At 39.8% G+C, this 13,144-nt stretch overlaps 1 protein-coding gene across 1 annotated transcript in view; it reads left to right on the top strand.

Moving 5' to 3' along the window:
- Nucleotides 1-13,144, top strand: part of COL24A1 (collagen, type XXIV, alpha 1) — a gene marked incomplete at its 5' end in the record, with an annotated part of 121,755 nt that overhangs the window by 85,039 nt on the left and 23,572 nt on the right. Inside the window, 10 exons of the mRNA XM_010145348.1 lie at nucleotides 2,327-2,380; nucleotides 3,397-3,450; nucleotides 3,674-3,727; nucleotides 5,027-5,080; nucleotides 5,672-5,779; nucleotides 8,514-8,567; nucleotides 8,973-9,080; nucleotides 10,137-10,190; nucleotides 10,974-11,027; nucleotides 12,314-12,370. Of these exons, the coding sequence (XP_010143650.1) occupies nucleotides 2,327-2,380; nucleotides 3,397-3,450; nucleotides 3,674-3,727; nucleotides 5,027-5,080; nucleotides 5,672-5,779; nucleotides 8,514-8,567; nucleotides 8,973-9,080; nucleotides 10,137-10,190; nucleotides 10,974-11,027; nucleotides 12,314-12,370 (651 nt within the window). The remainder of the gene's footprint in view (nucleotides 1-2,326; nucleotides 2,381-3,396; nucleotides 3,451-3,673; nucleotides 3,728-5,026; nucleotides 5,081-5,671; nucleotides 5,780-8,513; nucleotides 8,568-8,972; nucleotides 9,081-10,136; nucleotides 10,191-10,973; nucleotides 11,028-12,313; nucleotides 12,371-13,144) is intronic.

Here is a 13,144-nt window from a genome sequence, read left to right as displayed (position 1 = left end):
AAGAGTGTGTGCTCTCCTAGGGGGACTTGGGAGAAAGGCTGCAGGTTTATAGTGCAGAAATCTAGCAGACTCGTCTAAAATTGTGTGTTTTCATTCCTTCTGGAAAGTTATTTTGCACATCAAATGATATATAATTCATTTAAATCTTGAAAGTGAACTGTTGATATAAAGTATATTATTTCTAATTATTCTTACTATTTCTAATGTTATTAAATACTATTTCTACTAATCAATAGGCTGACATGCTTACAGAAAGCCATTGCACATTTTTGGGGGCTAGAAAAATACCAACATTTATTTTGGTAAATTTTCTTTTGGCTTTAACTGCCACCTTATCTTGAGCTGCCAACTTGGAATTGGCAAAATATTTCAACAGAACATGTGTTCTGTAACTGTTATTATTGAATTCCTGTCACTTTGTCTCTTTCATTTATCAAATCTTCATATTGTGACATCCAAGAGCCTTGAAGTGCAAGGTTTATACATGAAATTTCTGCCATTTTCTGGTCAAGTCTGAATTTTCACATATATAGAATAACTGTCAGCCTTATCTAATCTGTGTGGTCTGCTCTTGAGCAGCCTGCGTTTCTGTTGTGCTTATTGTAGAATCTATGCGTGCAGAGTCAGAAGTAAGAAGAGCTTATCCTGTGAATAGGGTACCTTTTCTTTCAAGTGCTGAAAGAGTAAAATGTCTTCAGAAAATGGTCTGTGCAGTTAGAAAGAGGTGATGAAAATGACACAAGGTGTTACAAAATGAAACGCCTGGCTCTTTTTTTAACTGCCCATCCAAGCAGCTTGATTTCATTTTCTGTCAGCTGGTCACTAGATGAAAGCCAGCTGCTCAAGCTGTTTCTCTGGCCCTGTCACTAGTTTGGCACGGAGCAGAAAAACCCTAATTATCGGTGGAGGAGCAGAGAAACATAAGCAATTAGAACTATTTGTGGTAACAGGCTTGATCTAAATTACTCTTAACTTTTTGTACTAGTCAGACACTTCAATAAAATCTCCCTTTGCAAATTGCCTGTTGTTAATGGTTAAAAGGAGTCCCTATATTGCTATGCGTTTTTGGCTTCTGAAGTTCCCTGAAAGTCTCAGAGGAAAGATACATTACCAATCTGGCAGACTTAGCTCCGTGGTAATACTACAAAGAAACACTCGACTCGTGAATCAAAATTGAGCTTTGTGACGCTTGCCTCGTGTCATACCGTGGAGTTGCTGCAAAAGGAAAACCAGTGGACTTAGTTTAGGACCAAGTGAATTCTCAGAAGGGAATTAACTGCAGTTTCAGTTGTCCACATGTAAATGGAGCTATAGGGTAAAATATTTGCATCTGCTGAAATCCTCTCAGTAATACGCAGTTTATATTGTTGTTACAATGGAAGAATATACTTACATTATCGCTACCGACTCAGGAGGACCAAAACCACATGCATAGTCTGTAAGAGGAAGAAACAAAAAAGAGTAAATATTTGCTTAAAAGGCTGCTGCCATAAATATGGGTAGCAGCATCTTTCTTTTACATGAGAATAATAGATGAACAAAATGTTTTGACTTTAGAACATACGTAAATGCAGATGAGTCCCAAAGGGGTAAATGGATAAGAACTTTCTGAAAGTTCAAAGACTGGATACATCCAGAGGGTTGATTTGTCTCTACATACGTTCACAGCAGTTATGGAATCGGCTGTAAGCAGTTACAGGCAACCTCTACCCCGCAACACACAAATCCCACTCTGTGAGCAGAGATGGACAATCGAACATGTGCAGAGAATTTGAGCACGCCACTTTAGGAAACGATTCCTGTGTGCTACTGCAATAAATGTATTACTTATGGTAGGGCTTATAAGAAAACGATCGTAGTATAGTAACTAATATTACGAAAAAGGCTCCAGCCTTTAGTCCATTACACCTCAGTGACTGTCCTGTATAAACATTGCTAAATCTGTAGCGAAGCACACAGTAGTTGTTTTCAGTACCATACCAGACTGTAGGCTTTTCCACAAAGCAAACCAGACAGTCTAACAAACCTTAATTAAACAAAGTCTCAGTTAATCAAGAGGAGAGCTTAGTTTAGATAATAATTTACTTTTGGCCTAAAAGAAGGAGACATCTGTGCTATTATTTTAAACCCGTTATTTCAGTGTCAAGATTGGCAATGAGGTCTTCGGTACTGTATACCATCATGGTACTTACGTACATGGTTGGATTCAGAAAGACATTGAAATACATTTCTTTATGCTAACTAGAAGAGTTCTGGAGAGAAGTCATCAGGTCAATGTAATTTAATGTTAATTGAATGATACATCCAAAATTTTGTTTAATGCCAGGGTCCAAGAGGACAACCAGGGGATGCTGGCCCTATTGGAGAAACGGGTTTTGAGGTGAGCTTTTAATAATAGTAATTACAAACACTCAAGCAACTGAATGATCCTGGACGATGTGTTTAGAAACTGTATTTTTTCATTACCTGCAGCTGACCTAAATACCATGAGCTGCTGAGAGACTCTCTTGTTTAAAGCTGTTACAATAAAAAAAAATGTCTAAAATAAGTTTTTCTGTTCTAAGCACTGTCTTTGGGCTTATGTTCATGACATCATCACCTAGAAGGCAAACATTTAGTTGAGCAGATGACTTTTTTTCTTTTTTGGAAGCATCATTCTCTTTGCAGTTAGACAGCTGAACAGTATTAATCATATGTCCCTGCAAATGGAAGATGAAGAAAAGCAGCTGCAGGCAGTCTTCTTGCTAACTTTTACTTCTATTTTTTGCTTTGTTTTTAATATCTCTTTATCTCTTTGAAAGAATTATGAGAGCTTATTAGCCACATTTGCAATGAAGTAGCTGAGGGATGAGCTCACTTAGAACAGAAGGGATCTGGTTTATTCCAAGAAACGTGCTTCCTCAGTCACCCCAAATCTAGTCTTTTGACTGACTATTAAAAAAAGGTTTAAATACAAACTTTACCAGAAGCAATCTGATACCATTAGTTCCTGAAGGGCTGAAGGCTCCAAAAAGGGCTTTGTTCTCCAAAGGCTGTATCTGCTTGGCTCCAAGCCTAAACAGCGATGAAGTTGTCAGTCAGATTTAGGAAAGATAGATGATTGCTTGGCCTGCTAGTAATTTACGATGAAAGGTACAGGCTTAGTAGTTCTGCTGAGTCTTGAATACATTCATGACCCACACTGCAGCTCCTGAACTCCTCCTGTTACCCTCCTTTCCTTTCGTCTGTTGGGCCCTGGTAAGTACAAAGAACTGCATAGTTTTAATATGATTTTTCAGACATGCATCTTTCCCAGTGTCTCATGCCATTTTTCTGTTGCAATTTTGGCTGTGTTATTTGGAAGTTGCAAAATTATTGGTGGTGAACATGTGTAACAATAACTCTTGTGCCATACAGGGACCTCCTGGCCCCGAAGGAGAACCTGGCCTGCAGGGCGAACCAGGTGCAAAGGTAAATGTTGAAATTATTCTCTCTTGTACTGTTTAAATCTTCAAATTTCCATAAAAGCACATCCAAGTGATCTGATTCACTAACCAAGTAGGTAGTGATACAAGAAATAAGCCATTAATAAGTACTGTTATTGCCATGATGACTGCATTGTCTGTAAACCCTGACATAGTCAGAAATATTGTCCCTTAAAATCCAGTGATTTATCTTTCTTATGATGTTCCAGGGAGACATTGGACCTGCTGGGAAGCCTGGAGAACCAGGTGACCAAGGTTTAAGGGTAAGCTATGGGTGCAAATCTTCAAAAAAGAAAAGTTTGTAACGAATGTGTCAGAAATGAGAAAACTGAATTTATCAGAAGAATTCAATGAGAAGATATTTTCTGATACTTTTTGAAATAAAAAATAAAAATTGGTAATATTGTAGCAAGTTTAAAAGAGTATTAATTGTAATATTGAAATATCTAAGTGTCGCATGTTACTGAGAGACATGAACAAGTGGTTTGAGCATGAAATCCAAAGCCCGGCTGTTGAGATGACAGCATGCAGTAATGCTGTGTACGGATACCCAGTCGAGGTGGGATAATGGGAATGTTACAGGCTCAACAGAGCAAAGTATCTCTCTGTACCACCAGCTAAAGCAGCTGATTTGCTGCTGGTGCTGCGGATGACTCACTTGGCCTCTGGTTTTACCAAACACTTGTGCCCCTGCTTATTCTTCCTCTTTGTCCTACTCCACTTATCTGACTCAGTTACCTACATTTGAAGGCTGAAAAAAACCTTTTGAAGTTCTAGAAACAGATTTTATCCAGAACACTTTTAAAAGAGCATAATCTATATCACTTCAGACTTCAGCCTACCCATGGAGCTCTCTTGTTCCATTAGCTCGTTGCTGTCATGTTTTTCTCCTGCCCAAAATCTCCAGCAAGGTGCATTCCACAAATCTGCCTGTCCGTGAAGAAGAGTAATTCCTGGTACTGGTCCACAGTGGGTGCTCTGGACTTAACCATACGACTATGCCAGAAATACTGTGTTTTTAGTATAGGGCTGCTCATTTTTGCTTTTATACTGTCTGCATTCAAACTTGCAAGTTGCCAGTGTCTTTACCAGAGAAAGGCAAATATTCTGAAATGCCATGGTGCCGATACTGTTAGAAATGATGAGTTTTTCAGGGCCCTAAACTGAATCACTAACCATACCAATAATAGTAGCTATCCACATAAACAGGGAAGTTTCAGGACAGAATAGGTGTATTTTTGAGGTGACTGTAATTATATGTTTGCTCCAAAACCAATCAATCTCAGTGCCACTGTCCAAACCTCCAGTGTTTTATGGAGAGTTTTGCCTCATTTTTCTGATGTTGATCATCTTTTATGTTTTCCCGTGCTCGAGATTCACAGGGATGTGACTCTGTCACTGTGAACAGTGGAAAATGAAGATAAATAAACTGTAACAGCAGCATAAAAGTTGTCCAAAAGATAATAAGCATGTGTAAAACTAGTCTGAGTTCTTTCAAGGCAATACTTCTGTGTTGAGAAGTTTAGGCAATAACTTTGTTTTCAACTGCTCCTTTCTATAAGGGTGAACCAGGACCTCCAGGAGAAGATGGTGCTCAAGGAAAAGATGGCCCAAAGGTACATTCAGATTTTGTAGCAGATGTAAAGCAGTCATATTAGCTTAAGAACTCAAATCTCCTTTTTTTCTCCTATTTCATCAGGTCAGTAGAGCCCAGGCGAGTGCACTTAGTTTCAGCATAGGAGCCTGGTACATTGCAGGCTTTTCTGTGCCTTTTAGGCACATACCTACCCTGCAAGGGCTGTGAACTCGAATGGCTTGACAGAGAAAAGCAAGCTGAAGAACTGAGCACAGCTTATTTCCATGACGGTTATCATGCTGGAGGGAGCAAGTCCAAGGCTGCTCCACTCCCTGCACTGGATCAATGTTGTGCTGGGGACTGTGGCAGGTGCTAGGACAAGGGATGTCACAGAGCACACCCCAAGCCGTTGCAATGGGTGAGGCAAAAGCTGGCTGTAGGTGTGTATGAATGAGTTAGAAAGGGCTTTGCCCTAACTTGGAGCCTGATCTGAATTTGTCTGGTAAGATTCCTATCAGTTTTCATGTGCTTTTTGTCAAACTTGAGGATTCAGAATTCACTTTTGACAGGAATAAGTAATTCTGTAGCAGCAGCTTGAGTAAGCTTTATTGTTGTTGTTGTTTTGTTTTAGGGAGACCCTGGAGAGCAGGGACTTCTAGGAGAAAGTGGTGAAAAAGGAGAGGTGGGGTTACCTGGTATTGTTGGACCCCCTGGTGAACCTGGCATAATGGGCATTCCCGTAAGTGTTATCAGGTTTAAGTGGACCTTTTGTTCATTTGCTTTTAGGAACTATTTCCTTTTTAATATTTCTTACCTTTTTTTTTTCTGATTTTCTATTGCAGTTAGAGATTATCATTAAATTAGCTTGCTTCCCTTTTCTATGTGGTTCAGCTTTTCAGGGCTGGTAGAGAGAGGATGCAAATGTTTGCCCTATCCTAAATTTGGGACCTCTTAGCAGATAGTGATTCCACAGCATTTGTCATCCAGACACATACACTATGCAACCTGGAGCCTCTCACTTCACATCTCTCCTCTCCAGACAACCCTCTGTCATTAGTCTTTATCCTCACCTATTAGTCTCTATCCTCACCTTCATTTGGAGACTGTAAGCCATCTCAAAGTATTAGATGATCTGTTAACTTTTAAAAACACCCAAGGAATTGTCAAGATTCACGTAATGCCGTAAATTATGCTGTAAGACCTTTCATTGTTTTGTATCACTTTTCCTACTCATGGCTTTGTTTACTGTCCCAGCGCTATCTAGTTTTTAGTTTAGATTCAAAGTCCCTTGGGGCAAAGAACTGCCATTTTGAGCAGCTGGTAAATGGTGAAGCATTAGATCTTAGAGCACACAAGATTTGCTCCAATTCAAGATTTTGTGCTAATGTTCTTACCACATACATGCTTAGCTGTCATTCCTTTTAATAAACCTTAACAACAAAAGGAAGCTCTGAAAGTAACATTTTTACATGTTATGGATGCTGTCCATCCTGCACTGGAACTGGATTCCAGAAACGAGGGTCTATTATGCCGGGCAGCACTACTTTGGGTGATAGCTCTGTGCTGTGGTGTGATGTCATGTCCTGGGTGGACCTTCTCTTCTTACGTGTCAGTTGCCCTGTAAGAAGGCATATACTGTAAGGAGAGAGAAGAAAGAAAGAATTTCATTATTCCACCTTGTTCTTAAAGACATTCTTTAACTAACATCACTTCGGTTCTACTGCGAAAGGAATTAACAGACGTATCATGAGAGCAGCAGTTGCCATAGACAGACAGACAGGAATGCAAGCGTGTGTATTGCAGCAAGCATGCACAAGTCAAACGCAAACCAGCATGGCGATCTGTCATCAACATTGTTAGAACAGTTCACATATTTGTTCTGGCATCACTCCTAGAAACTAAACTCCATCTATAAAATCTATTGTGTTGAAGTTGTGTGCAACTTTTTAATGCAAAGTAGTATTTTTGGAGCAGTTTCCAAAGCGAGTATTTAGCATCAAGTCAGACATCAGATTTCCTTACCAAAGATCATCATGCTTGCTGTCCTCTGGCTGCCTTCTCTGTAGCTTTTCTGTGATCATGGAGTCTGAGTAAACATTAGGTGGAGGACCAGCTGTCAATGGCTGTAGATCTGTCCCCTCTGTCCTCTAAGCATCAGTGTTACAATCTGCTATCTTTAGTTCTGGGTTCTTCACAGTCAACTATTCTCCTAGTGAAGGATAAAAAATGTTCTTTTAGTTGTCAGTGCACTTAGTGTGCTGCAGGACAGTTTTTGTTTCTGATACAATGATACCCTGACTTTTTTCCTGTTTTCGATTGGTAGTTCTGGAGACGCTCGGAAGTTTCATACATTGAAATTATCATAAAACAGCTCAGCCCAGGCATACCTACATTGTATATAATTATACTTGTACACAGTAAACATCAGCAGTGCTGCTGTGCCTTCGTGAGTGGCATTTCGGTGTTTGGGAGGATGTGGTTAGCAGGGGATTTTTCACATTTTTGTTCCACACATTCCAAATGCGGCTGCAGAGCTGCCTCCCTCCCCACTCCTTCTCCCTGGGAGTGTTCGCATCACACTTTTGGTTTGACCTTCTTCTAGGGATGCGGACAGATCATAACATCCCGGTTTAAACATGGAAATTGGTTTCCTATAATCAATTGTCTGAGGGTTTTATTGGGGGTGAGAGTAATATTATAATTATTACAATTTTCCTTAAAAGCCTACAAAGCAATAAGTATCACAAATGAGTTTAAACTATATTTACACTGACTTATCACCACAATGACTCGAAAATTAAAAAAAAAACCAAACAAATATATCTCCCTTTAACTAAATTACCTCCTCTAACTCAGATCTTTGGGGTACATTGAAACCAGTGAACAGTGGACACATCCTGGAGGGATGGACAGGAGGACACACCCAGCCCTTTGGGAGGGTCAGTTTTTGAAGTGACCTGGAGGGCAGCAGGGCTGTAGCTCCATAGCATCCTTCACCTGCAGGCAGCACACCCAATTACACAGGTGCCTAGAGCTGGCCAGTGGTAGGCACCAGCACTTACTGAGTTAGGTCTCCGCTCTACAGCAAGTTGTGTCAGGGCCCTACTCCTCGCACTTGACAGCCCCAAGGATTTTTTAATTTTCTTCTGGTTGTGATTGTGTTTCTCTAAATCCAGTGGTTGTCTTGAAGCAATTTTATTCCTGAAGTAGTATTTTCTTTGTGAACAAGATTTATTGGATTTTCCCCCCCATATTTCAGTGCATTTTCACTAGTTTGATAAGTGATCCCTGATGCTTGCCCTCTTGTTTCTACTGTAACTTCAAACACTCCTACTAACCTCGCTGATAGCCACAGTTAAGGATATTTTTCCTCCCACCCCTCTGCATTACAAAAGCCTGCTTAGTTACCTAGTTTGGAGCACAGTTTAAACTTGTTTCCAGGCCTTTCTCAATCTTTTCTCTCTCTAACAAAGGGTCCTGAAGGAACACCGGGAAATCCAGGGCAAAGGGGCCGTTTAGGAAAGAAGGTAGGGTTTTTCATCTTCCCCAATTCCCTTCCTTTTATCTGAAACTTGAATTCACATTACAAAATTATGCCATTGAACCATTGTTTTATGTTATGCTTCAAGACCATTTTTTTTTTCTGCTAGCTGTAACAAGTAGAATTGTCATGATTCTGCAGTCAATATAACAGTTTCTGCTGCTATCAAAAAAATGTTAAGCTTTGGCCAAAATAAAACAATAATAGGCTTTAGCAGAGGCTTTTTTTCACTGCAAAGTTCTGGGTTCAGACATTCTAAGAACTACTACCATAAATTATATCTGTAAATGTAATATTCCTGTTAAATAATGCTGTTACACACTTTAAGCATAAAATGCATTTTGAAACTTAGTATTAATCTTTTATCATTTTTAATGCAATAAACCAACAGGGGGAAAAGGGGCAGCTTGGTCCTCCTGGAGAAATCGGACCTGCTGGTGACTATGGCCAACCTGGAGAAATTGGTCCCAAAGGTGCAAGAGGAACTCGAGGTCCCTTGGTTTGTACAAAACATGCTTATTTAAAAGCTTGTGTATTTCTGGTTTAGCAGAATCATGTCTCTCCATGGCAAGAGTTAAGTCACAAACTGTAGCACATTTAAGTATTTTTTGAGGTGGCTGGAAATGCAGGCAGTGTCCTTCCCAGCCTGTGAGTCCTGATGCACGCCCTGGTCTTTTGCAATCAGAATGAGACCTGTATGTCTTTCCTGACAGAAACCTGGGCCATGGACTGAAGGCTCTGGTCAGGTTCCTGATCAGACAGTCCAAGGAACAGGATGGCAGGACACGCCATAGGATACTTAAGCCTCACAGTCCACATAAAACCTCTCTGCTGCGGCTGTTTCTCAGACCTTTCCAGATCCAAGAACAGAAATCATGGGGTTTGTTATTACATAAAATAAGCCTTAGCCATGGCTGAAACAAAGCATTTCAGATGAGGACTGCTACTCCTGTTGAATGGGAACCTGATCCAAAGTTATCTGTATTAGGGGTATTGCTGTTAACTTTGAGCTTCTTTCACCACAAGCTCCCCAGGCTTGCTCCACACTTTGTGATAAATGTATAGACACGTGCAGCCTCCACACTAGTGAGCAGCGTGTCCATCTCATCACTCCAGGGCCCAATGCTGTGCCCACTGAATACAGCACTGTGTCCCTGAACCCATGAAGTACAGAAGTAAAGTAACTATCTAACGGCCAGTATTTTCAAGAGGACTCAACTTACCAGGGTGAGGATCACCCTCAGCTTCTTGTGGCAGACTTAGCATTTATAAAACAGAGTTCCTCCGCACCTCTGAAAGCTCAGATTGTTTTAATCTTAGTTATGCACAGGGATTATAAGGTTAGGACCGAAAATGTTCACCATTTTTTTCCACAGAACAGGGAAAAGCCCAGTATTCTTTACGAAATGAAGTTGGACCTAACAGGGAAGTTGTCTGTGGGTCTCAAATCTCAATATTTGAAGATTTTTCCAAGTGATAACTTTATAAAGTAGGGGTTATAGTAACATTTCACAAGGGAGCTCATTTTTCTATCAATGACTGTTGCATTTAACAGGGACCCCTGGGAGAAATGGGACCTGAAGGAGAGTCAGGAATTCCAGGTTATGGGGTAAGTTTTTTTACTGAATTCATGTACACACACATCCCTATGTAAGACTGTGGTACTCTAAATAATTTCAAATATTATGGAGATCTGTATCTGGAATATACAAATATCTTCAGGCATGTCAGGTGCATTGTGTTCATATGATACGTGATTGCCTACTCAGAAATGTTAGCCTTCTGCAACGATGACTGGGTTTTTTCTGAGTTCACTAGCAGTTGTTTTTTACCACAACCGGATTTAAACCCTTGTTTGTCCTATCTATCTTACCCCTTGTAAATAAAGTTCGTGTAAAACCACTACAGCTATTCATGATAAAGAGTTCAGCAAATGCCACCACCTCTGCTTACTGTCTGTCCAGGAAGTTTCCCTTTCAGTAACAAACTGATTGAATGAGGGCATAAAGGTATTGTGGCTTTCACTGAAAAATAATTATAATCATCATCATAGGTGGATTGAGTCCTGCTCTTACAGACCAGACTGCCATGTCTTTTTCCGAACAGAAACCCTGAAGTGAGAACCAGCCTGTCTCCCCTCACCTGTATCAAGCCACACCAGAACCATTGGTTTCCCACTGTGCACAGAGATTTTCCTGCATACACAATACATTTTCTGTTTGTGCCCATTAATTTTGAGCCGCATCACTATTTAGCATTATTAGCAAGCAGCAAAAAAATAATAATAACAAGCAGCTAAAAGAAAGTTTGGAATTAATTCTTTCTTTCTTTCTTTCTTTCTTTCTTTCTTTCTTTCTTTTGGAACTCATTTTTGTTTTGTTCGCTTCTTTAGGGTCACCAGGGTCCTCCAGGGCCCCCAGGGCCCCCAGGACCCAAAGGAGAAAAGGTATGAAGAAGGATTATACTGTCCTACAGTTTGAGTAATTAGACAGGGAGGAAATGTTACTGCATGCTCTCCGTTTTTCCACAGCATGCAGCAAAAGACACCATTTGCAATATTTATTGGTATTATGAGAGAATATGAAAAGAAATGCAAAACTGGGGAAATGGATCATTCAGAGGCAGAGTTCCGCTATAAATTATACAGTTGAAATGTTTCAGGTTTTAAAACACAAGGTACCCCTTGGAAGAAACACATTCCGTTGTATCAGATAGCACCACTGCCTTTAGGGAGCACTGCTGACAGAAACGCTCAGCGCAGAACCAGCTAAGTAGTTACTTAGCTTTAAGCCGGTGAGTACACCCACAGATTTTGCTGAAAGTCCTAGATGGACAAAGAACTGCGCTGGGGGCAGAATGGTGCCTCAGTGCTGCTCTTTTAGTGTTAATTTTGCTGTTGTTCTTTCAAGCCTCCAATCCTGCAAAGAGATTTGCATGCTACCTGACGTCTTTGTGGCCCCGAGCAGATACAGGGATTCCCTTTGTGAAGATTAATCTGGAGCTGCACCTGACAGAGGAATACATTCTTTTGTTAGGGCCAGTTTTGCAATGAATATTGCTAATAGGCAATTAGTGGTTGATGTTATAAATAGGTTCTGATATAATTTTCAGAAACAATAACTGAAAAATAAATTGTTGGGAGCTAGGAGTCTAGGTTGCTTGATCACTTCTGGAAAAGAACTTTGGTGCACTTTGGAAACCCTTAATTATAGTTAAAATGTGAGCTTCTTTGCGTTAAATATTGTTAAATATCATCTGGAATAGATAAACTATTGTCTATTTGTTTCAATACCTGTTGTTTCATATTTAAAATTTAATAGAGTTCAGGCTGAATGTTGGAATCTTTTGTTCACTTGTTTGTCTATATTAAGTATATTTCTCAAAACAGTGGAAGAAATTTTTTTTTTTCATCTTGTCAAATATCCTGTTTAGCCTTTTTTTCATTAACTAAAGAAATGATTACATGGACATTGTTCAAATATCTTTTTTTTATTTATATAGCTGCCTTTCAAAATAGAGCAGACACTTAGCTTTTTCAATCCTAAATGTCTTTGGGACAGTTAGGTGCATGTTAAAATGGAGCTACCTTTTCCACTGTTTTAAAACCATAAGCTTCATACTCATTTTTATACAGTATGCTCTCTGTGAGTTTATTAGACTTTGAACACGTGTGCACTGTAAGCAAGGTTGAATTTCCAATTTAATGTTTTTTAATGTTTACCTTTGTTTTAGGGCTACCCAGGTGAAGACAATACAGTCCTCGGACCACCAGGGCCCATAGGTGAACCAGTAGGTCTTTCTTTCTCAAAAAAATTATATTAGAGCCTCTCAAGATAAGAGACAATGCAGGTTCTTTTTGAAACTTTATATCACTGACTCAGGAGTCTGTATCCCCTCATACAGAAATGTAGATGGTCCTTTAATTGGTAATCCCTCTCTGAAAAATGCAGTCATGTGCTCTTTCCTGCTTAAGAGTATGTGCCCTGTGTTTAATTACACTAATGCCATTAGTCTGTGTTTAGACCAGCACATTTTGGAACACAATTTTACCCTCTCTGTTTAGCCTGATTTATACCTAATTACTTTACAGGCCAGAAATATGTTTTGACTTATTTCATTATCACTACAAACCTAATTTAGCTGGTTTAGAGAGCACTGCATTTTGTAATCTTTTTTTTACTAATTCCTATGTGGGCTGTCTCTCTGCAACAGTTATGAACACGTCCATAAAAAAATGCCATCTCAAAGTCTTACTAAATGTGTTTCATGTTCAGGCTCTGAGTGTGCCAGAAGTAATTGTACAGCCTGCCTCTCTTCATATTAATCTTAATATTTATATCTCATCTCCTCAAAAGGCAGGAAGGAATATCAGACCCTGATGTAACTGAAGACAGAGTCTGCACTAGGTTCTTAACTTAATTATAGTAATGCATGAGAGAAGAGACCTCAGCCAATTCTGTTTTAGCCAAACTGTCTCTGTAATGCTGACTGCTCAAATGTTGCAAGCAGAATCTTTCCACCGTGTGGGTTCCCCCTAGGAAACATGCCATGAGGCTGCTGAAC

The sequence above is a fragment of the Buceros rhinoceros genome, unplaced genomic scaffold (assembly GCF_000710305.1).
Source record: "Buceros rhinoceros silvestris isolate BGI_N320 unplaced genomic scaffold, ASM71030v1 scaffold8241, whole genome shotgun sequence".
NCBI lineage: Eukaryota > Metazoa > Chordata > Aves > Bucerotiformes > Bucerotidae > Buceros > Buceros rhinoceros.
The sequence above is the reverse complement of the archived record's forward strand: the minus strand, read 5'-3'. Positions and strand labels throughout refer to the sequence as shown.